Source organism: Patagioenas fasciata, chromosome 3 (assembly GCF_037038585.1).
Source record: "Patagioenas fasciata isolate bPatFas1 chromosome 3, bPatFas1.hap1, whole genome shotgun sequence".
NCBI lineage: Eukaryota > Metazoa > Chordata > Aves > Columbiformes > Columbidae > Patagioenas > Patagioenas fasciata.
Genome location: NC_092522.1, coordinates 33,206,127 through 33,232,494, shown reverse-complemented (window position 1 = coordinate 33,232,494; position 26,368 = coordinate 33,206,127). Strand labels below are relative to the sequence as shown.

Genomic DNA, 26,368 nt, shown 5'->3' with positions numbered 1-26,368 from the left:
ACTGGACTATTACAGACAGGCATCTTCAGCTGTAACTAAGTTTTCCACCAATTTCCACTGCTTTCTGTCTCATATTTGCCTAACAACCAGGAGGAGGATGCCACATAGGCTCCAGAAATACACAGTTATTAAATCATTCACAGTTATTGCATTCAGAAACAAAAGTGTTATTTACTGATTCACCAGCAACACAACTACAGCACCCACTGGAATTCTGCTGGTCCACCATCCAACATACGCCAGCCTCTTCTAAGTCCTTCCTAAGGATTAAAGGACAATCTGAATAATCATCAATAAACAAAGCATGAGTCCATGCTCCAGAAATTACTGGTTTATAAAGTATTTTGCTTCATAAGCAAACAAAGCAACAATAATGCTTTGTGATTTAAAAAAAGCTAAAAAGTGAATACCATGAAACCAAACCCATACGAGCTGTCACAGTATCCCAAGCTTCAAAAAATATTCACAGCACAGTATTCCATTTGGTACAGGCAAAGCAAACAAAACCTCAGAGCATTTCATTTCTGCTTAAAATGCAAGAGTAAGCTACCACTGTACTTTTGAAATACTGTTGAGGATAGAAAGCAGAGGAGAGGAAACTACAAATATTATGCTTGATCCTCAAATATAGTACACAATAATTTCCTTGGAGTACAAGTTTAACAAGCTGTTTTGGTTTTGCATTTTTTACAAGGCAGCTCTAAAAAAGATTAGACTACAGAGTGAATAGTTGAAGGGTTATTAACCCCAGAGAGAATTTACTCTAAATACCCTTTAACAGTATGTAGATCACTATTCCAGTTCAGGCAGAGATCACAAGTACACTCTTGTGTACATGGCTTTTGAGGGATAAGAGTATTCAATAAGCAAGCCACTTCACCTCAGGCTGGAGGGAAGGAAAGGAGACAGTCCCTTTTCCAAACCAATTTACATCCTAAAATAGGCAATAGAACGGTTCTGTAACTGTGATTGCTAGCACACAGAGACTTAATACGGACTAAAAGTTAAGATATCCCAGTGTATATCTTCCAGTTTTTGGAAATGTTATGTCTCAAGCTAGAGTACCATCTTTAATTGCAGCATCAACGTTCATTTCAAAAGCAGAGGCCCCATCTACACCTTGCTGTGTTTTAAATTATAAAAAACTTATAGCAAAGGGCAGTCCCTACAACAGAGTTTAGAGTTTTATATGAAAAATGAGAGGAGAGAGAGAAAGTAATACAACTCTCAAAGAGTTCAGAAAATGAAGCACAACAAAAAGAGTAAGACACTCTTATAAACCCAGTCTAACACAACTAGAAGTCCTACTACTAATCTCATTGGCCCCTGGATCCGCCTCCAAGTGACTTAAAGCTACAAAAGCACACAATACCAGAGCCAAGAAATAAACTCCAGTTTTCAGAGTCTCAAGCCAATGCTTCATCCATAAAACCTATCAATCATCCCTGTTAATTTCCCTGAAGCAAAATGTTTGGAGTCAGGGGAAAGCAACCTACAGCAACCTACAAAGACTCTAACTAGAGAAGAGCAAATATTGGTAAAATATCCCCAAAGTTTGTGTAAATCAATTAGTTGTTGAGGTTCCAGACTTAGAGCCCCTTCATCAGAAGACAACTACATGAGACAAAGCAAAGAATATTCATAATTTTGCAAATAGTAATTTTACTTTTGACAAGCCATGAAGCAGTTATTTTTTCTGAGTTTATTTATCTTTATTTATTATTATTATTATATATTTATTCTTATTTATATAGCACTAGCCTTGGAGTCACTTGACTTCCCACGGCATATTGTTGAATTTTACACTTACTTATGGAATTGTGATGATTCCTATCTAACATGTAGAGTTCATTAATTTCAAAAATAGTGTCTACTTCAGGGTAACAACTAACCCGATCAACCCAAATCACAGTTTTAATATTTTAATATTGATAATGCCATATCTGATTCTCAAATAACACTGTTCATATCTAATTCCCATTTAAAACTGATCCTCCTGCTTTCAGTGACAAGATGGAATTACTAAATTTTCCAGCTGTTGCAAGTCACTCTAGTTGCAAAAGACAGGTTTCTAAATCAGAAAATTATTGCTATGGTCTAATGCAAAAAAGGAGAAATATTTAGTGGAAATCAAATTCAGAAGATGACTCATTACAGCATGTGGAGTGGTATAATCGTCATCCTAAAGAGAACAGGACTGATGACTCTGTCCACTGCTAAAGCAAACTCTGCTCAGGAAAAAGGAAGGTATCAAAGAAAATCACCATTATCCTCAGTACATCAGTTGAAAAGGAATTAAAGATACATATATAAGTGCCACAATGAACAAAATGAAGAGAAAAGCACATTTCCCTCGGTCTACTAGAATTCTTTAGGTAGTTTAGCAGGAATGTGCAAAAGAAAAATTATAGACTCACCTGGACTTTTAAAGTCCCAGAAATATAGTTAAAAAGATAACATTAAAAATAAAGCTAATCACAGCAAGCAATAAATAAAATAATTAGCGACAGCATAATAGATTAAGATTAAGAATTTAAGATTTCTAACTACATAGAGCCAATTCCAGGAAAAGGATCTAGAAGACAGAATTATAACAAGTCATCTGCTTTACAATGTGGAAGATAAAATGTAGCCAGATTCCCAATACGTATGTTAAAAATGCTGTTTTCAGGGAAAACTTTCTTCTTGTACAAAGCTCAGTAGAAAACCTATTTAATGCAAATCAGTGGTCAAAAAAACAAATGGAATCTTGTTTTTAATAACAGTAATATATGATGAAGTAAATTCTCTAATACTCTCTCTGTTTGAACACAAGTAACGCACAACACTGGCAGGAGAGGTCCATAAGAGCAATGCAAATTCTAAGAGAAAAGAAATGGCATGTGAACTAGAGGCTTAAAAGCATTTCTTCTGTATCTGGAAAGGGAAAAAAAATAGAATTGATGTACATAAAGCAATCAGTAACACAGAGATTTGGGCAACTTATATTCAACTATACAGGACTGAGGAAACACAATATTCTTGGGCAAATAATTGTTTCTTTCTGTGGTCATAAACACTGTCCCAGCACACCGAGAAATAAACACTCCTGGCTATAAGAACTTCTCATTCGAGTTAGGGATGCACAAGCATGATATTTCTTTGTAGGGACTTCACTTTAGTATGGTTTTATTATTAACCTGTGTTTCAGGAACATGCTTATATAGCAGCAATGTCAAACTAACATGGAAAACTACTCTTTCCCATAATGCATGGTTAAATGAGGAATGCTCTGGCAGTAAAAAAAGTCCAGCAAATATTTAGGCAATTTATGAAAGATTAAAACTATTTTAAAAAAATAACATTGGCACGATCTTTAAATCTTTAAATCACAGATCCATATAAATCAGGGGAATACATCAGAGGAACAGAACTCTGTAACTTTTCTCCTTCCTGAAGAATCACCAATAACCTCTCTAGAAAATAAGACTGTTCCAAATCTTTGATCTGACACAGTGCAGAGCTTCTTACATTCTTACACTGAACATCGTCCAAATATGAAGAAATAGGGTCTGTGTTACAGGCATTTATGGGGGTATAGCATTAACTAAAAATGTAGAGGAAGAGAAGTATAAAAACATGTACGTTATAGTGAAATATAGTTTTCCAAATAAACAAATATCCCAATTTTATTCCATAGTCCCATTAAGCTAATTTCTTACTAGCAGAACTATAAGAAAAATCATTCAAGAGGCATCCTCCTGGGTGACAGTGTAGAAGCCGTGTGAGGACAAGAAGGACAAGTTACTTTTTCACAGTGAAAGCACTAACACTAGCGAACTATCTTAATATTGGAAGAAAGATAGAGTTACTGGAGCATAGTTCAGAGAAACTATACTAATGTCCCTTTGCTGATGACCTTGTCCAGCTTTCTGTTTCCACCAGCATTCTATGCAACATAATAATTTGCATCACCTCTCTTTCAATAAAAGCAGCTTTGGTGCATAAAGATAGAGCCAAAGACAACAATGAGGGGTGCATGAAACCCATGAAAACTGTTGATGGTGAAGAAGAGGGGGAAGGTGAGCAAGAGGCCTTATGAAACCACGACAAAAGCAGTGAAAAGTTGCTAAATTAACTTACAGTGATATTCCAAATAGTACTCTATGCATTCTTGCAAAGTACTTGGAGCCTTCTCTGGATTTATACATTAAAAATATAAGAAATACAACCATAGTGCTTAAACCTAATTGTGTAACACCCCCGCAATGGTACTCTGCAAAAAATTTCAGAAATTTACCCATTAAATTCAAAAGTAATGTTAACATCTTGGGCTTTTTCCCCAAAATACATCTTGATTTCAGTGACCACTTAGCAGAGGTAACAACGCTTTCCTTCCAACACTCTCCAAAGTTCCAAGTCTTTCCATCCTGCGGAGCACTCTGAAGGCACTGGGAATTCTGAGGCTGCACCTACTTACACGCTCAGGTTTAAGTGAACTGAACCTCCCAGCTGTCCTCACTCAGCACGTTTGTGTCACCTTCACGGAGGAGTTTTGTCACGTCAACTTGGATTCTTTTCAGAGGAGACTCAGAAGCTCCACTCTAAGAGTGCATCAAATGTACTGTAATAGGGACACAGGGGTCCAAACCAATGCCCCTTGAACAACTTCACGTCACACCTACGGTGAGAGCATTTCATCAAACGGCCCCAACTAAAACTAGTCTGAGGTAAAATCCCTAAACTAAACTGCTACAGTGCAAACATATAAGCCTTAGCACCAACTGCTTTGATCTAACGATCTGCTTCCACTCACCAAATTGCTTGCTTACACTGACATAAGCTGAGTGTTCATCACCTCTCAGAAATGTTTTTAATGCTCTACAGAATTCAAGTCATATGCTATAGTTCTCAAAACTAAAACTCTCAGAGAAGCAAGTGATTGACATTCACAAAGAACAAAGCACACAGCAACAACTGTTTTGTTTCCTGTCACTGATTACACTGAAGAATTAAAAGAAAAATCAGATTTTTGTGGGAAATTCTGAATCAATTTGGTATTAACATAATGTTGCTAACTTGAGTAATTACTGGATAATATTTAGCAAAGAAAAATTGACAACATAAAGAAGAATAATTAAGAAAATAATCAATGAGAATTAAGAAAATAACCTTAAAATATTGTCGGCTAGAGTGACTGTCAACATGGAAGAAAAGCTAGTGCAGCAATTAATTAATGTTTTGAGTATTTGGAAAGTTTTATTCATCATTTGAAACATTTAGAAATGTATTTTTCTTTTGTCTCTCAGTAAGAGAGGAATGCTGTGTATGCACAGTTTGTAAGAAGACAAAAACCACAGAGAGGTCCCGATCCTGCTCACCTGATTCACACAGCAGGCCCACAGAAGTCTGCCAAAGAGAGTTACTGCCACAAATACGCCAAACACGATTTGACTAATAAATTGGTTCAGTGCTGTCTCATTCTGTAAAACATTTTTTCAGAGGTTTTAAGGACTATTTCAAAGCTATATATTCATTCTGCCCCTGATTGATGAATGAGTCTATTTAGACAGTTCACTGAAAACTGTTGAACTTCAAAGGTTTTATGAAATCATTTATTATCTCACTTGTGATTTGGAAACACGCTAGCTGAGAGTCCCAGTGCATATGGTAAAAAGCAGTATTTCCCTATTAAAAAAACTCACTTTTTTCTAAAGAAGAAAAAAAATCCTTTCTATAGACTTAACATAGGACTATCAGACATACCAAAAAAAGGTCAAAAATCTGCAGTTACATTTTAAGTTGTTAATTTTATTACACCGTAAGCACAATAAGACTGTTAAACGTAGAACAAAAGAGATTTATTTTATTACTTTCTTACCTGTAAAAGGAATTTAACCCTATCTCTCTTAGAAATTTTATCTTCCAGTGACATTGCACAAACTACTAATACGGAGAAGTTTCCAATGTTATATAGTACTTGTATGACAGTATGTCCTACAGGACAGGTGAAGGCTTTAATAGAGAAAAATGGTAGCTAGGAAAATGTTCCGCCTAAGGAGAATGTATTTATATATGTAGGAGGGTACAATAATGCATTCGCCCAGAAAAGAGAGATCCGCACTGATACAGGAGTAAACAGTTATTTATTGTTTCTCTGTCATATTAGAAAGCCCACTTCTTACCACTTTATTTGAAATTTTACTACAAGTGAGGTGATTGTACTCTTCTTAAAACAAGTAAGAGCTTCAATGATTTTCAACACAATTTGAAAAAAAAAAATACCGGGTAAAATACTTAGTGTGATAAAAACTAAGAAAAAACCCTAGTTTTTCAGCAGCAGGGGCATGACATTTCTTGTGCTGTGGAACTTCTGAAGAAAAGAGATCAAATTCAATTCACCTGTCTGCTTATAAAAGGTGGGGGGTTTAGGTTAAAAATGAAAACAGCATAGCTACTTGCCCAGTGGCATATACAATAAAATATATTTACAAGCAGCACATATTAATTCAGCCAGAGTAATGTAGCTAATCTCTTATGCTTGTGAAGTTCAAATGGCAAGCCTCTCTCCTTCACTCTAGAGAGCAAAAACGATTCTATAAATACGCTGCCTCAGTTCTGAGGTTTCTTCCTGCAGAGAATTTGAAGTATAGAGACTATGTTATTAAAGATTGCACCAAATATGCATTTGGTTTAGATAAACAACCTTGAGAAGCCTGACTGAAAGCAAAGTAAAGCAACATTGTTTACTTCACACCATTAGATCTTCTGATTATCAAACAAAATTTGACACAGTAACGCAGAATTTGTAATCTCGGGATCAAAATTAACAAGTTTGTTCTTTTTGTAAAATTTCCACCAGGTCCTTCCCTCTGGCAGTTCAGAGAACTGTATTACATAGCATGGCACTATGAAATTCCAGCTCCCTTCAAACCTGTCTAGGAATGATATTAAAAATACAACTTCTGGACAAAGAACTAGTCAAACCTCAAAAGCAAACTTAAAAAAAAAAACCACAAAAACAAAAGGCGGCATTCTTCTCCCTCATCATATTTCAAAGAGCAGCGCTTTGCCGTAGAAAGAGACCCCATTCGCTCAGCGGTGCCATCACCTCCATTGTTCGTTAGCCCCTATACGGCAGCGGCGGGTGCCACCTATAGGATGTCCATAGGAGCGCCCGGGATCGCGCTCCCCAGGTCCCTCTGTCGGGCACGTCCGGCCGGCAAACGTGCAGCCTCCGCTGCTAACAGCAGGTGTCCTCACTTCTGCTCAGAGTTTTACCTCCAAATCATTGCTTTAAAAGCATTTTCATGTTTCCTGAGACGAACTCCAACTTCTGGCTGGAGTCTTAAGTAGTAGCGAGGTGATTTGGGATGGGAAATTGCAGCCCCTGAACTCTTAATTCAGTTCAATAAATGCAATTTTGCAGAAAAACAAAAATTCCCCTGTTGCTAACACAGTGTTATCTGCTGGGATGTATTAGTGAGCCCACAGCCAAACAAATCTCCTTCTAAAGCACAATTTGGAATAAAAACAAGAAACTTCTAAGTAGGATAAGATCAGTTCTATTTAGGTTGTAGTTTCATCAAATGCACCAGTGTTGCATCAGAATAACCTTACAAAGAAGAAGATGAAGATCATTAAAATACATTCAACTTGGAAATCCCAGGTAATATTAGATTGAGTAATATATACACAAACATACACACGCACAGAAATGCACTAACATCTGCTGTTTAGATTTCTCAAATCAATATATCTGACTTAATTAAAAAGCAAGCAATTGTGCTGAAACTCAGTGTAGTTTTGTTGACTAATTAAGGAGACAAAAAGCCAGTCTTACTCTTTAAGTAGAACACCAGAAATACCTAATCTAACAAAAGTGGCACCTTTCTCTCTCCAGCCTCTACCCCCTCTACATTTAATCCTAGGGATCATAATTCTATTTGAATACATCAAGGCATTATTCTTTAATGTCTGAAAGACTGGCATGGGTAGCAAAATGATGCCAGAGTAAAAGGGCAAATTTAAACCAGAATTAATGTATTTAGAAGCCCAGGTAAAGTAACATTACAGCATAGAGACTCTTATAACAGAGATTCACTCTGTCAAGTAGCACATATTATCAAAACAAATAAAATACTGGGCACAGCTCTCCAAGATGAATAGCGTTAATTGGAAGATTGAAGCAGACATTGAATACCATGTACCACTCTGCCATCGGTTTGATTAGAACAAATTTAAAAGAACGTAATACAAGAGCAAGGTCTTAAAACAGGGACACTATTAAAGTTGGAGTTTTGCTAAGCACAGATATATTTATTGAGGTTTGGTATAGAATTAAATATTATTCAGAGCATGAGAAAATATCTGAGAGTCATTCCCGAGACACCAGTATCTCTTTGACTGGGCACCAACAATAACACAATTTTTTATCTACGTATCGCCACCAGGTCTTCATGACAATAGTGCTACAAGGAAACTGAAATATTGTAAAAAAGGCAGACATGAGAAAATACTTGGCCATTCACCACTGCTTGAAAATCTAGGAGTAGTATTAGACATACTTAGCCTTTCTCCTGGGGTTGGAGAAAGCTATCCTTCCATCTTGCTTTTGTTTTTTAAATCATTAAAAAAAGACAACTTCAGTGCCATAAAGCACAATTCAATTGCCTTCATAGGCTAACACTTTTTTCTCTCACCATTTTGGAACAAAACAAAACCCAAAGGCATGCCATAACTGACTCTCCTCTGACTACTCTAGAACACTAGACCTACAAAAAAATTAACAGTCCCCACTGCCATTCTGCCCCAATATAGTTTGATGTGGAGTCAGAACAGTGACCATGCTGTTGGCTGGGAAGTGGTGGAAACGCAATCAGCATCAGGATGGAGCTTGGTAGAAAGGATTGCAGAAGCTCCCTTTGGCAGATAGACATTAGATCAGCTTAATTGCCTGTCACATCTCACCAGCTTTGAGGCTTTTATCTACCTAAATCAGAGCAAATATGAACCTTAAGTAGGCCTTCTACTTTGAGGGATATAAGCTATTTTGCAATGCAATTTTATGGGATATAAACCAATCCCATGGTAGTTCACTGCCCAAAGAAGAGCCTAAGGTCTCTCTTCTTTCCCTCCTCATTCCTGGTCCCAGCAACACACTCCCACTGCCCCTCCTGCACTTGGATTTGGCGATCCTGGGTTGTACAGCAAGTTCAATGAAAGTCTAATCAATCAAGGAAAAAAAAAAACAAATTCCTTTAGATTAATACACTAACTTGACAGCCACATAGCTGTTTTATCCAACACAAGAGCAAGGACAGCAGCACTCAGCTAGCAAAGGGGGCAGAGAGCAGTGAGACCAAGCTCTGCATGGAGCTGATCCACCTGCTGCCACAGAAAGGGGAGATTCTCCTCTCCTGGACTATATCATGGAACCACTCCCTGGCCTCTCCAGCCTGCATTAACATACACATTTTAATTACCATTATTAGCTTAATTCCTTCCCAGGCTGGAAAATAAACAAATTGAAAACTCTGGTTTTAAATTTTATTTTCAAAGGAAAGGAAATCTGTTCCCCAACCTGGTACCTATTTAGGCAGAGCAGAGAATTCTAGCAAATAAATCAAGGCTTTGCTGTGAGTAATACCCATGATTTTAGAAAAGCTTCTATTCACCTGTGTTTTAGGAATGTAGATTGTTTTAAAATATTACATTACTATAGTAACTCATGGTTCAGACCTGTCATCTTGATGTCTCTCTAATTCTGGAGACCAAAAACCCATTCCAAATACTACTCAATCAAACCCAAGTGTTTTGTATGAACAATCTCACAAGACTTAAAAACAGGTATTCCTACTGATTTGAAACACCTTTCTAGAATCACATGGAAATCACTAGGAAATTTCTTTCCTTTTAAAAAACAGATGATTATACTTAACTATATAGGAAGTGTTTGTAGTTCCGATAACCCTGTATTAAGTCACCCAATCATATTCAGTCTTTCTTCTTCCTCTAGTTGTTTTGATCATCTAAATCTTCCTCATATCTGCCCTATTTGTTTTTACTGGGATGTTTCTTACAGAGATCAGTGGGTTTACTATATAATCATCTCCAGCTTGCTGTTCACCATCTGCTTGCAACTTATGCTAGTAGAGTAAGTAGGTAAGTAATTCCATTATTGTACTTATTGCTGCTGTATAAGCAAGGAAAAAAAAAAAAAAAAAAGAGAAAAAGTGGCACACTGAAGAGATTACTACCAAAACTAAAGGATCCCAAACTTGGTTTGCCTTGGTAGCTAATCTGTGAAGGTGAGGGAGCTGGAAAAGCAGCAGTTCTCTGCTTTGTTCAAGTTTAATCATGCCCAGGAAAAATGTTTGACTATGCAGGTAACATTGTGTATTATAAAGTAGCGTGCATATCACTAATCATACACAGCTCAAAGCATGGGGGACCCAGCACTAAGCATTCAGTAACAGGATATGTCATGAACATTATAACCTATAATACAGTTTCCATACTACTAAGTGAATTATCATATTTCATAGGTATGAACTACTAATTATCTTCAGCACAGTCCAAATAATGTATCTTCCTCTCAAAATCTTGCCTGTCTCACTTTTATATTCCAGGCAGACCAAATCTGCTTCTCTTAAAATCAAACTTAAGAATTCTCCAAAATTACATAACAGTTCTGCATATGTCCTAAAATCCTGTCAACCTGATACATTACAACATTTTTTTTTTTTCTGATTGAACTTGATTTGAATCCAGTCTTCAGGAAACAGAAAGCTTTTTTATTTCCCTTCCTGTTACACATCTCCCATAGCCATTGTAGTCCCTTATTTTTCTACTGAAATCATGTAATTAAATAATGTGGATATGATTACTTGACTTATATTACAAGAATAGGTCATCACTAATACTTTGATGTGATTATGAAGCCCTGTATCTTCAAAGGGACAAAACAACAAAAAAAAAATACAATACACAAAGTCAATTATTTCCTATAATCTCTCAATTTACTTAAATTAAGAACATTACAAAAGCAAATTAAAAATAAGCTACATCTATAAACGTATCACACAAAATTATTAAAAGAATCAATGGGTTGAAAATACACTGTTAACCTTATACTTACATGATGCAGGTCCCTTCAACTGACTTTAGAATATAAATAGCTGAATGAGAACCACACTGACCATGATGGCTATAATTTCACTTTTCAAAATTCTTAAGCTTCAGCGAATTATTAAAAGCCTGTACTTCTACTTTACAGCAATATAACTCTAGAAACATGTAGTGTCATACTTCTAAATGTACTTAGTATAAACACTTTTAAAACCGTATTTTTCTTTGAAGGTAGAGTATTACATTACAATATTGACAGAGGCACTGCAGATCTACAGAACTATTTTAACAAGAAAGAACATTTTAAATGTCTTCTGAAGACTTTTATTTTCCACAAAAATATAATGAACTGTAAACTTGCACTACTTCTAAATCCCATTTTAAAGATCAATGACATGCCACAACTCATACTTAACATCTTGTTCTCCTCTTCAGAAATACTTTCCCAAAGAGAAAGAGCAACTAGTTTTCCAAATTGTTACCAAAATGTTCAAAATTCTTGCTAAATAAATAAGTTCTGAAATTATGATGTAATGTTTCTACGTAACAATTCACAAGTTTCAACTAATATTTGTTTCACCATCACAATCTGCACTACCCACTTTCATTATTTCTACATATATATTACGGATGATTTAAATTATTTTGATTTTTTTTTTAATTCTTCTGTTAATTCGAAGAAACTAAAAGTGGAAATCATAACCTGTCTTTTAGCCTGGGTTACTGATAAGTATGATGTACAGTTCTCAGATAAAAACTTTTACTCCTTTCAAAACCACCCTCCTTTTCATTAAAACCTAATTATTAGGAAGTCATACACATTAGAATAAACGGTGGGAATTAATCTGCATTTCCTTGCACAATTTCAAAATCTGTTAATACTGCAGGTCAACATAAAAACCCTAACATCCTAATGAAAGCTTTTCCTATTCTCTAACCTCTTTTCTTCAAGAGCAATATCCAAAGCATTCTCGCTTTCTTTTCCTTTCTGTGGGCAATTCAGGATGCAATTTCCAAAGTTCTATGTCACTCCTAAAAGTCTTAGTCGCCCTTGAGTCTGTTCCCGGCCAATCACCAAGACAACAGGTCATGGTAATGAATGAGAGATCTGACCCGGAGTCAATTCACTCAGTCACCACTTTATATTGGAATGACAAGTTAGGTATATGCCTGGAATTCCCCATCAGTACATATAATCTTAATAAGCTTTGTCACCTGAATCATCTCAGCCCTTTTCCTAGGCAAGCTGTCCCCTTCTCAGCTTTATAAGAACTGATATCATTAGTGGTTTTAGCTCACCTGCTGTCATGTCCCCCTTAGAAAGACTGCATCTCTCTTCATAACAGACATTTCATAGTCCTATTCCACAAAGGGTCTGATTTAAAACATTTTTAAGTTGATTCCTTACTCAGGAATTAAAAGTGAAAATGACTTAGCAGATCTGGCCTGAGACAGGAAAAAGCATCTTTGTTCGGAGCAATTTCTTTCTTAATTTTCAGATAGTTTAAATGTTTGGGACCTAGCGCAATGAGGAGATGGTGGGCTTCCAGTTCCTCTGTTTCTTGTGATGGCAGTTCTCGCCCTTAAAATCTACCAATTCCACAACATGGCTTAAGTCTTTGTGCTTACTGTTCAAGCTGTCTCCAACATTGTGGAAAACAAGTTCAGGCTCATCTAAATTTGTGTAGTCTTGAGTAGATGGTCCTGTGCTTAGCATGATGATTTTGCCAACTGCTGTCAAGGTAGCTGACAAATGCTGAAAAGCCAAGCCAAAAAGTCAATCCATCAGGGACCATGTCCAGAAACATAAGTGTAGTCTGAGTGGATAAAGGATCATTTGAAGCTTCTGCTGACAATTCTCCTGGGATGCTAAACAGTCCAAAATGGTCTTCTCCCTTTTTGCTTCTTCAAAGATTAATACAATGTTTGCCAAGCTGCTTTAGTTACAAAGGGACAAAGCCAGTAATCTACATTTTCTCCTGTCACTAAACTCTCAAAGAAAGCTACGCAAGATTGATGGTCTCTTTTAATGGTAATTTGGACAGAAAATACTGAGGTCTGATTTTGCCTTTAGTGAAATGTGCATGAAACATGTTCCAAAACTGTTGCTTGCTACTGTTATGCTTCGGAAAAGGCAAAAAAGGCCTATAGTTGTGATACAGACCATTCCTTTATGTAAATTCCTTTAGTTTTCATCCTTTTTCTAAGACTTAGTGAAATTTTTCCACTGACAATAGATTAAATCCCTCCACAAAAACTGTAGATCCTGCAATATCACCAAAGTGCTGTCCAACTCTTCAGCATATATTATTCTTTCTGCTTTCCTATTACCCTAGAAATAAGAAGAAACCATAAGCTTTGGTGGTTTTTGGTTATTCTTGGTGTTGTGTGTTTGTTTGTTTTTTCCTTAAAATTTTGTCAAAATCTCATTTCTGGACTTTTAGTCCCACTCTGTGACGAGTTACTCTCACCTCTTTACATGCAGTACAGGAGTACCCTCCCTTTTACAAGAAAACACCAGCAATTAACAGGCCACTATCTCAGTATAGATTTTTTCCTTTGCTGCGCCAAAACAGGAAAAAAAAACCTAACTACCTTTTAATGTTCTCTATTCTGTAAATCCAGGTGTGATTTATAACTCTCATATTTTACAACCATTCTTCTAATTAAGAGGAAGCTAAGTGATAAATACCAATTTTCTTTTTCAGGAAAGTAAACACATCTCAATCACTAATATTTTGCTACACCAAACCAACTTCTAACAATGCCCCTACATAAAACATCAAGGCTAACCAGGCACTGAAGGAAAAAAAACCTCCAAACATAAGTTTTGCCTATAGTAAAAGAAATATTGCTGGTTTCTCTTTTCAATCTGTGCTGCATTTCAAACAAGTTTATGACACAACCAAAAATAATTCACACACACAAATGCATCACAAAGAAAAAAAGCTTTTAAACTTCATCATAATATGTAAAAACTAGAAAAGAAAAATTGCTAGAGGAAAGGTTAACAGTCCAAAGGATGTTTTAAGCAAATCACACTTGAAGCTAACTTCTTTCCTTGCAAGCTTCAAAAAAAGATGAAACAAGCAGTTCGCAAGTAAGTGGAAAGGAAAATAAAACAGTCTTACTTGCAAACTGTTTATGTCCCTCATTCTTAAATAATCTGTTGAGGTTTTGGCAATATTATAATTGATGACTGAAATTAAGACATTTCTAGATCTAAGACAGGAAGCAGCTATTATTTCTGTATTACCCAGATAATATGAAGATTATTTGAAGGCCAGATAATCTGGAACCAGGTCTTCTTACTCAGGTGCATTAAAAATTCCCGTGTCTTCAATTCACATAATTATTTAGCTATCATTTGAGTTATCCAGTGGACTAAGCAACATTACAGTATTTCTGTTATGCGAGAGGAGTCCCTAGCTCCTAACAAGCAAATGGAGTCTCCTAAATTTACAAAGAGTGTTAAGATAATGGACCACTTTGTCTTGCCCCACCACGCCGTGCTATATTAAACAAGGAGGAAAAAAAATAATTCCAAGAGAAGACAGTCTTAACGCAATATGTACCACACACTGTGGCCCTGACAGCATATATATTGTGAACAGGCCTTGAGAAAGCTAAGCTGAGGCTGCATAAGGCCACAGCACTGAAGCACAAAGATCAAAGCTTAAACAAACTACAGGGTAGTTTCTCAGTGTGCCTTTGAAATGTAACACATTATATTGATTTTTGTTAATATTCATCAGCATTGCCAGTGTGATTTTGGTTGTCAAAAGCCCTACACAGAGCAGCTCTACACATGCAATAAAATATTTTTAAAAACGTGAATAAAAATCTTTTAAAAAACAGATGGAAAACCAACTCTTTTAAATTTACACGTATGTTAAGCTAAATCTGGCCACCTACTTAAACAGTATCTGTATCTGAGACAACAGTGCCAAGGTGTAAGCAAAACAGAACAAAGATAATGCTTTAGTGTAATCTTGTGATGTCAAGGCCAAAATTCTCTTCAGAGTCAGATCTACATAAATAGTGGTATATTTTCTAATCTACCTTCAGCATATTTCTATAACTCAGTCATTTGACTTTTATTTTAATACTTTCAGGGCTACAAAGAAAATTTGGGAGTAATGAATTGTATTTACCTTGAAATAAAATAATACATCATGTATTTCATGTATGCAATATTATCCTATTGTAATTTCCTTACTTTTTTGAAAATCGTATGCAATGCTTTGATGTTCTGTAGCATGCAATAATATATTAACTGTTTCCAAAAGAACTGCTCAATGCTTTATTCATGTTTCCATCTTAATGCGGTTTTTTTTCAAAATGAATCAAGTTTATAAAAGAAAATTAAACAAAGAAGTATTATCCTTTCTCTGATCTTTGTTCTGATCATGAAGATTTTAAACAGTATTAGTCTCACACATAGCAAATTACTGCTTGTTAACTACTGTTGCCAACCGTTAGGGTACGTCTGCCTTACTATATCAGTTTGACCCAGCTTCTAGTGCTTAATGGTCCTCCAGGCTAAAAGCGAAAGCTGATCCATCAGGCTTACATTAGCATAGAATAACACTCAATGCTTATTGATGTGCATGCAGTGTAACTACCACCCCCGGCACCTAGCTCAGTCCATTATTTTCATTTTATCTCAAGTCATTTGTATGGTTGTCTGCCCCAGTTAAAGCCATGGCAAGACTGGTACTTAAATGAATTTGTGAGAAAAGAGACAAATGCCCCCTGAACTTCCAGCACTTTTCTATCACGACTTGCTAACATAAAATATAGTAGTACTGTTATGTCCACTTAGCCAGCATGTCTAGAATGGCTTTAAGTAGGAAAGAAAAATCACTTAGGACTCTATCAGCTAAAAAGACTGCTGATTAAATGTTGGGGGTGGTGAAGAGCAGGCCGTTACTGGTTTGGGTGTTATTTTTACAGTGTGTCCTTTTTAAAACGCTGTTTTGATTCTGCTCACAAGCCATTCAGGGAAACTTCAGCATCATCACATTTGGAACATACTGGTTTAAGTATCTTGCTTTAATTGAACACTGTGCATTAAGGTTAAAAATAATGTTTTAATCACACAGTGAAATCACCACATTGTAACTGAAAAAAATCTGAAATCTAAAGGCACACATTGTATAATCATATTAAGAGAATGCAAACTATCACAAACTGCAGGGCACGGCAAACTACTTGGCCACAAAACATAATCATTGCAAAAAACATACATGACCATTCAACATTAACAAACCAGTACAAAGACAGATACAAGACAGTTTCTGAAGTTTAACTTCATGTTATTTCATAAAATGTAAATAAAAAATTGTCTCAATTTTTGCATTTCTCAAGAAACTTACAGTTGAGCATAAGAAAGCAAAAAGAGCCATTGCAGATGTTAAGATAAAGACTGTTCTTTTGAGCGTGGATTTAAACATTTTATAATTACGGCATTAACAAGCTCCTCTTTTTGCATAAACAGCAAAGCACAGGAATTCATGAGAAAAATTTTGTTCAAGCAACGGTAATGTCAACCATTTTATGACATATGGTCAGACAGTTAGACTGGCCAGAGAGTCCAACATATTTCCACTTCCACCAAATAAAAAGCATTTATACTATTACTTGTAATATGCTCCTAAATATATACATAATTTTACAGTTTTAAAAAGAATCATCCCAAAAAATAAATATGCCATGATGCTAGAAATTATCAAAGAACAATCCTCAGAATAACACCCCAGCTCTCCTACCCTCCCATCCAATATTAATGAATGGTAGAACAGTTACCCAAAAGCTCAGCTGGAATCTAGCACTGGTAACTCCGTCAGTGGCAAGGAAGAAAAGGTGAGGAAATTGCAGCTTTAAAAATGTACACACATTAAGAGAACATTTGTGTTGAGGAGAGGATAACATTTTCCTTTTTGTAGTGCTCCTGCAGCACAGGGAAACCTGTGGAGCTGGCTGGTATCCAACCAAATGGGGTGATTCTCCTTTTACTCCAGTGAACCTCCAGGACATGTATGTAAGCAGGAGGTTTGTTAGTACTCATTCCTCCTCTTGAGCAGTCAGAGAACAGACACGGAAATTACATTTTGTGCTTTGAGTTTCAAACCTGTGTTATAAGCAGCTCTAAGTTAGTGTCTTTATCAGTTTAAGGACATTCAAGGACTTTTCTATAACTTATCCAGAGAGGAAAGCATGAGGAAAACCAAAACTGCTAGTGATTTACAATGTTTTTATAAGGGTTTCTTCACTCCTCTTTTTGGGCTAAAATTAAAATATACATATGCAGTCAAGGTAACTAAAATAACTGTTTCTCAGAAATTTATGGTTCTTTGACACATAAAAACTGCTTTAAAAAGTGTTTCATGAGTGTTGTTATTCATGGGTAAGAAGGGAAGGTAACAACAAAATGAAAAGCAGAAAAGAACTGAACTACACCAGGCCAAATGCATGTCTGTAAGTGCTCCTTAAGGCAAAACTCCACTATAAATAACACATCTAAAATACCTTCCAAATAAGGTCTTCCCTCTGCTGACAACATTTGCTTCAGAATATGACACTATTCTGATTAACTACAATTAGCCACCGGTCTTTAAACCATTTCTCTAACAGAATGCAGACACTTTTGCTTTTGCACAGTAACAACTACACTTGTTTTACAAACTAGAAAAGCCAAATGAAGCAGTGAAGTTACTTTGTGGTAGACTGGTAGAAGTACAGCATAAGGCAGACTGACAGCAGCCCTTCTCCAGCACAACTGTCTGTTGAGCTATCAAGCAGTGTTGGTATTTGCTCTTTAGAGAGAGACAGAAAGTGAGTTATGTGCCCATCATAATAGGGATTTGTGCTATGATTACAGTAGATGCTGAAAGGAATGATTGAGAAGCTATTTCACAAGAGCAGGCATAACCAGAGTATTAGTTTTTGAAGAGTAACAGCACAGGCTTTACTGAGAAAGGTGAAGTTCACAAGAAAGAGGAAATAAGTTCCAAAAATGCTTTTACACATTTAATAGCTTAGGAGATATTATACTAGCAACCTAACTAATTTAGGAGCTTTCATTTCTTCAGTCACTTGTCCTTTGCTTTAGGTTCTTCCCTTCACATACCAACACTAGAAAGTAAATTACTCCTCAGCAATTCACACCCTGAGACGGACTCCATGCACACGTTTTGTGCACATATATATATATGTATAAAGGAGTACAGAATTCATTGGCTGAGTTCCTCTGATCGTGGCCTCTTACAGGCAAGTGACCTCGTCTAAGGTGAGAGGACAGAACAATATTTAGGACAGGTCAGTATTTACTGTCCTGGAAAGAAAGATGTACTTCTTTAAGTTGTACTAACAAAACCTTACAAAACTGTTTAGGTAGGCTACTTTGAGCACATACTTAACACTTCTACTGCACTAAGAGCCACGATGTGTGAGGTATTTTACCAAGTGGCCTCTAAACACTAAATAAGCTACAAGCCCCCAGACCAAAACCGCTACAGTTCTCCAGTGAAAAGGGTTCTGCAGGATTAATAGGTATGTCTATCTGTCTCCCCCGTGTTGTCACTTAAACACTGATGAAACGAAAAATAACTTTAAGAATGCGGTTCAGTGAATCACCTATCCAGCCATACATTGAAATACTTCTGCACTTATGATCTCCCAGAGATAAAGAAGTTTCATTCCCAGGTAACCTGCTCTATACCTTCCTGACTAAACACTATGTATTCATGTCTTTGAATGGAAAAGGGAGGAGTATATGTTCCATCTCTCTGAGAACCTCAGACAAATGCAGGAAGTCCACAGGCTCTTCCAGTTAACTATTCTTTTTAAAGATTTTCTTCAGGGAGGTTGCAATTTGGTTCTTAATCCTTGCTCTTTCAATTGAGGTTATCAATGAGGGTGTCAATTAGTACGCACTGTAGTACTCCGCATGATGTAGAAACCTAACCCACAGAGAACTGCAGGGAGATGCATTGCAAATATGCCCTTCACTCTTTTCAAGCACTAACATGGGGATTTCATTATATTACAGGGTCAGAGAGATCTCCAAATATTTAAAAGAAAAATGAGTGTGAGCTGTAGTGCTTAAAATAGACAGAGTCAAGGAGGGAAAACTAACCACATTTGTTTTGTCTTGTCATCACTTCTACATAATTCCCTTGGGTCAGCCAACCTGCACACATAAATAAATGAGAAATTAAGATCTGGCCTTCCTTGAATTTCAGATTATTCAAAACATTTCAAGACATATTTCTATTAAAAAAATAAAAAATAAAAAGGAATACAGAATAAGGCAGACTAGCTGGGCATTTCGCAGATGATAATCTAAATGACAATCCTATTAAATCATCCCCACATGCCACCTTAATTATTATATAGCTCTGTAACAGTCTGCCCTTTCTTCCCAAATCCTGTGGGAACTGATACACAGTAACTCCACACAATCAGCTTTCTGGCTGTGTCACAGACCCCTTCTCACCACGCTTTCTTCAGCATTCTTGTCCAACAAACTCTGTGAAGGTTTCTCATGGAAAGTAATGTTGGTCAAATGAACAGTCTTCTGCAGGTTTGTCACAGCAGAGTGAAAACACTGTGTGATCAGCAGGGAAAATTACTTACAAAAAACATACCAGCACCTCTCAAAAATAAATTAAGGAGTTGTATGGTATCTTGGAAAATCACTGGGGACACTGTATTTTGATATTACTGCTTCATCCCATGTAGGTATTACCAAAGTCTTCAAAATAAGAAAAGACCAAATATATCTCATTAATTCTGAAAGGAGGCAGCACATTCTTAATGATAATTCACAAAAATAAATAAGATAATATTCCATACATTAAAACACCATTAATATTTCCCAGACCTGATTTGATCAAGCATACTTAGCATTTATACAAGGTATCCACTTGCACCAGAGAACTTGCTACTACACAAAGTATTAATGGACTTGAATCAGCAACATCAGAGAGAGAGAGATGTAGATATCATCCTAACAGGATACAGTCACACCACTTTCATAAACACACCTCTTAAAATAGCATGAAAAACAGCAGACCCAAAAGTAAAAATGCATGTGTGTTCTCCAGGACACAGAGGCAGACCCCCAAATACTTAGGAAGATAGAAAACAAGAGTCATAGCACATGGCAAGAATTGTTTCAGAATAAGGATACATTTAAGAAAGGGATTTTCCAGAAGTACTGGATGTAATATGGAATGCAGAAAGAAAAGTATTACAAAGGCATAAGAACTTGGACCAGAGGTTACTGGAAACAGAGAAATGGCTGTAACAGTTGAAAGTGAGATGGGAAAAAAAAAAAAAAAAAAACTAACAAAAAAACAAACAAATGAACAAACAAACAAAAAAATAACAACAAAAGTCATGTAGAAGATTCACTTCCCTTAAGGTAGCAGAGGTGGATTTACATCTGTTCACTGCAAAAATTTTGGAAAGGAAGAAAAGCATGTGATGGTTTTTAGAACTGGTTAGAATCAGAGTTACATGTATCCCTACAGCTCCTAAGGAGAAAATCTGGGTAGGGTGCTTTAGAAAGATGGCTAATGGGTATGTGAAGAAGCTGGAAGAAAAAAAAAAAGAGTGACTGGCAACATGAAATGAGCCAAAAGGGTGATGTGGCATTCAGTGCAGTAGGGTTTGAGTAAGCTGGTTAGGAACAGAGGAGGGGGCTGGTCAGAATTGCTACCTGCGCCAAGAACCACATCCCAGCAGTGCTGGAACCCATCAGCCCCACAGGAAGGAGCAGCAGGAGCACAAGAGACAGTACCTCCAAAAGGAGTGTCCTCCTCCTTGCCCTAAGGCTTTCTCACTAATGATCCCAGGAGATACTGTTTGGATTTTCTCTTTGTTAATCTCAATTGAGAAGAGCCAGAAGCAGACAGGTTTTAAAGTTGGGTCCAGGAAGGGCAGGGCAGGCCAGGCCAGGCCAGGCCAGAAGAGTCTCTTTCCTTTTCTCAAGCACGAGAAATGGGGGACAGGGGATGGGATGGCTGCAAAATCACTACTTAATTTTCCTAGTCCATCCATCAGTGTTGTCTCAGTGCTGTTACCAGAGCTTGTTTAAAAAAGCTCTGAGCAAACAACACTTCACACCTACAGAAAGAAACCAGAATCTTCCCAGTGCAGTACCCAACTGAGATAAAGAAAATTATAGATGGGAGCCTGGCCTGAATTTTATAGATTTCTGCCACAGAATACGTGCAATTTGACAGCTACTTTCTCTGTCTCTTCTCTTAGTTTGTTATTGACTCATACTTAAATCCCTCTTGAAGGGCTTACAGAGCTACAGTTTTCACTTACTAAACTAAAAGCTAAAAAAGTGAGTTTGTGATTATAAATTCAATTCCAGTACATTCTCTTTCTTAAGATTTCAGCCTGTATTCATTAATCAGTGACTTCTCACAGAGTGTCTTCTACCCTGACAGGAGTGCAGGTTTCAGGATTTGACAAAATGCAGCTTTAGTTCAAGCATTTCAAAAAGTATTTAGTAAACTGAAGCAAAAATTAAAAAAAAAAAAAAAGCTTGCTTCATGAAGTCTATGATACAAATTTCTTTAAACTAAACTGAAATCCACTCTCTATACTGAAGACGACAAAAATTATGCCACTAGCTGAATTTCATTGCCAAGCTGTCAACTTGAATTTCTTCTGTTTAAAAATAGCTGTTCATTACATTCAGTAATGGGCTGTCAAAGCATTACAGCACTGAACCTATATCATAAACAGAAGCAATTGGGGCAATGTGCGTTATTATGTTTAGATTACTAGCATTTTTACAAGACCCCTGGGCTAATTTTAAATGAGATGGTTGACTCGAACTAAATCAAACCCAATTTTATTTTACTTCAAAGCTACTACAGATTTTCCATTTGTACCTGACTAATTCTGGCCTTAATGGAAGTAAAACAAAAGATTTATCAAATGTAAACATACAGTATATTCATCCTTGTGTTTGACTTCATGGATATATTTACTCTAAACAGCATATGAATAATATAAATACTCTATTTGCCAAATTAAATCATATTCCCAATGGTATGAATTGGTATTGTTGCTCCTATGAATACATAAAAGGTTGTTAGCAAAAAAATCATGCCTGAAGCATATATGCAGCAATATTTTAGCACAATGAAATAATTAGAGATGTTTTTAAACTAACAAATGCATAACCCGTCTTAATAGCTCATGATACAATTTAGCATACTATTAAAAAAAAAAAAAACTATAAAAAGGTATCTAGAAACCACAGTTGAAACATCCTTACACAGCAGGATGTCATAAACCTAAAGGCATGCCAGAATAGCTTAGAGGTATGAAAAAAATAGACTAAAATAAGATCTGATGACTTGCAAATACAAATAATGAATTCTAGGGCCAGACTACCGATTTCTTTACTTTCATTAACAAAACAGCAGAACAAAGGGGAAAAAAACCACACAACATGTAGAAAGGTCTATACCTTCCTCATTTTGTGGGAAAACAAATCATTCTTCTAGATAAGGAAGACAGGAACACCACTGATACAACTTGGTGGTTAAGTAGCAACATTGGGATTTATGGTTCCTTAGTTTCCAGTACAGTATTTTCCAGAGTTAGTAGTTCAGCTGCAAAACATTTGCTATGTGATGAAGTTTGTTAGGCTGGGTTTCAGCACCAGAGAGAAAAAAAGCAACACATTTATGAAGTTTAATTATGACCATATAAATAAAGAAACTTGCTAATAAAAGACTTCATTGATTTTCAGCATCAAGACATTTAAAAACAAGCGTCCACACAAAAAGCACTATGACAAAACAATATAATCCTTTTGATAAAATTAACTAATAATAGAATTTTTATTTAATAATAGAGACTTGCAGCCCAAAGATGATATCCTGCGGAAACACAAAGGAGGATCAAGTCTACTCAGCTGCAGGGAGTTCCACAAGGACAGATGCCAGTACATCCACAATCCTCCTTGTTGTGCCAGTATCAGTAAAATAATCTGTGCAACTCTTAGTGTGATAAGGTGACCTTTGGATAACACTAATCCCTAATTTTCACTTTATTTTTCTCTTTAAATTAACGTAAAATTAAAACAGACAAATTTTCTTTGTATACATGGCTTAAATGTGCTTCTGCACTGTCCCTGGCAGAGTTTTTTGGTGCCAGGCCTCTGAATAAAGCCCAAAAATTACTTAGAATTTTTTTCTTTTTTTAAATATAGGTTTGTAATACAGAAAGATCGGCCAGGTAAAACATAGAAGCAAATTCATCTTTCTCCAGATGAGAAGGAAATGCAAAAAGAATTGATCTTGTCAAACAAGAGGTGCTCAATGGCAACAGCAGCACTTCCCTACCTTATAGCTAAAACAGCAAAAATTCTATAGAGTCTACTAGAGACAATGCTGTAAATAACAGGGAAGTACGAGAAGCAGTGTCACTCAAAGAAAATTGGGTTTGGTCTAAGTTGAGTCCTCTGTGTTGGGTCCCTCCCCCCCATTTGTTTTACTGTTTGTTTTTACTTTAAATGCTCGCTGAAATTATAAAGTAATATTTTCAAAGAATAATACAAGAACCATTACTGCTAACTTTTATCCCTTTGCAAGTGATCAACTCTTACCTCATTTATTTACCATAAATGACAATTTTTCTTCCTTCGAAAACCTGTTTCTGGCCAACTCATATACACACTATATGCCTTCCTCACTGAGTACATAAGTGTCAGAACTTTTGAAACACTGGAATGACTATTTCAAAAAAATTCAATTAATAAACCACTATTACCTTCTCAAGAAAGAAGCCATTTAGACAAAGGAAATAATACAATATTAAGAATTATTTTTTTCATGCCATAGTAGGATGGCATTCTGCTGGCTGGTAAAAGGGATTATCCCTTTCAGTGCCCACAACACGCTGTCCCAGTCCCCTTCCTCCAGTCCCACACAAGTATTCCCTCCACTTTTTGTTCATAAGTTCTGGTAACAGTCCAATCTCTCTCTGGGTCAATTCTTGTCAATAGATATTAACATGCAGCCAGCTAGAGAACTGAATTTGCTCACTGAGGGGGTAGGATGAATAAAGAGAAGATGGGACCAGCTGGCTGATGTGCCTGCACCTTTGCATTCCTTCTAGATGAGCAGAGAGTCAACCTTGCTTCAGGAGTCCCCAGATACCCATAAGGAGAAATAATAATTTTATTATTATTATTTCTCTGTTTTGGATGGTCATTTGCATCACCAACTACGGATTCATTACCCTCTATAACATCAGCTCAACTTCAGCGATATCAACAAATAAGACTCCAGTGAAAGAAGTTTGAAGGACTTTTTCCCCATTTACTACTACAGGTAGTGTGGGATTCTTATGTTGCTCAATAACCTAAAAGTTCAGTTGAAGAGGTCAATGCATTTTGTACCTCCTTCCATGTCCACTATGTGCTTATGAGGTGCCTAGACTCACACTCAAGAAAAAGAACAAACCCATGAAAGCAAGAGCTACCCACAGCCTAGTTCCCAATGGAGCTCAGGATGGAAGGGAGAGTGTGACATCAGCAGAATTCAGAACACTTAAATTTGTTTGAGTGGCACAGAAGACATAAAACTCTCATTTCCAGTACTGGGGACCTACTTACTAACATAGAAAATCCTGATTGGAACTTCATTGCTGACGAATGTTGAGATCTAGTGACATGTTTTATATTTTGCTTCTGTAATACTGTTACTTTTGCTTGAAACAAGTGTAATCTCTTTGTTCCTGATTCACCCAAAAAAATTTAGAAAACCAAATATATCCATTATCTACTTTTATTATATTACATTTACTATTATTATTTATGCCAAAGTTAAATAATATTTGAAATACACAGTATTTTCAGCCTGACAGTTTGAGGAGTTTCTCATCCAGATCATCATCTTATGACCGTTTACTAAAAACTGGCAAAACCCAGTACGTTCATTCAATGACTACGGAATAAATCAAAGATTCAATTTTGACTGTTTCGCAGTTTAAAAAAATTATCATTAAGTATGTATGTATATAAAACCTATTTAGCACTAGTTGAGTCTGTGCTGTTTAAGGGTTGCCTAATGTTTGCCATAGTTTTCTTCCAGAAAAACAAATTTGTAATAACAGAAGGGACATGACTACTCATCCCTTCTTACTTGATAGTATCACACAATGATGACAGAGCCATCTAAAATGTAAGTCAAGTGTATTAACTTGTGTAAAAATAATTTCAGTGTTCTTGGTAAGAAGCATTAACAAGCATGACAGACTGCACTAATCTTTTTATGGCAAAATTATGCAAATTCCCTTAAATACTCATGATAATCATTCTACAGTCCACCAAGATATTGAAGGTATAATACTAAATTCTCATCTGGCTTAACATAAGGACTGCATGATAGCAAATACTTCCATACTACGTAGTATATCATCAGCTGAGAATCCTAGAGTATCTAGTGTCAAATATCCATTACCAGCTCCACAGTAAAACATGACACAATACATTGTAACACCTCCAAAGAGGCAGCTGCAATCTACTGTGTCAAAAACTGCATCCAAGCAGGATGTCAAGGTGTACAAGGCCTCTCCCTCATCTTTGATACATCTGAAAACATTATCAAAGCTCCTCATCTACAAAGATGGAAATTTGCTTAAACAACAGAAAACTTCTATGCTGAATAAACAACAGAAGACGACATGAAAATCCAAAAGTTTGCAGAAAAATAATAAAGATATGACTATAAAAAATGCAATGGTATGCACAATAAGAGAATCTTTGTGATACTTTTGATCCATCTAAGTCACCATAAAGTCAAGGCAACCTCAAACACAAAAAACACTTTTCACCCAACTAATCTGTAGTTTAGGAAGGTAAGTGATGTCTAATGCTGTCATACTGTAGAGTATAGCCATTCTTGAGTGACTGATAAGGAAAGGGATTTCTGACGGATTAGCTAGGTATGCTGTGCCTTGATAGAATGAAAAGGTAAAATGACAGATTAAATAATGTGGGACATAGCACTGAGTGAGAAGATTTACTAAGAGCAAGGAAACATAGAAAAGCACTTACATTAGTAGAACACAGAAGAAAATAGTTTATTAATTATTTCCAGTTCTCTTTTTTGTCATTTAAAAGAATACCATATGATTCTATCTTAAGTTGGTCTTTCAATTATATTAACATTTTTGCACAAAAGAGTTCTTAATATGAAAATCTAAGGTTTTATCTTAG

General features: G+C 36.2%; 1 protein-coding gene across 3 annotated transcripts in view; it reads right to left on the bottom strand.

Annotated features, from left to right (window-relative positions):
• CAMKMT (calmodulin-lysine N-methyltransferase) overlaps positions 1-26,368 on the bottom strand; it is a 221,406-nt gene that overhangs the window by 131,466 nt on the left and 63,572 nt on the right. For 2 of the 3 annotated variants that reach the window (XR_011738221.1, XM_071806088.1), the window contains exon 4: positions 19,250-19,303. The exons of the other annotated variant lie outside the window; for it this stretch is intronic. Coding sequence is in view for 1 of the 2 variants with exons in the window: in XM_071806088.1 (XP_071662189.1) it covers positions 19,250-19,303 (54 nt within the window). In the remaining variant the exon portion in view is untranslated. The remainder of the gene's footprint in view (positions 1-19,249; positions 19,304-26,368) is intronic. 3 annotated transcript variants of the gene reach the window in all.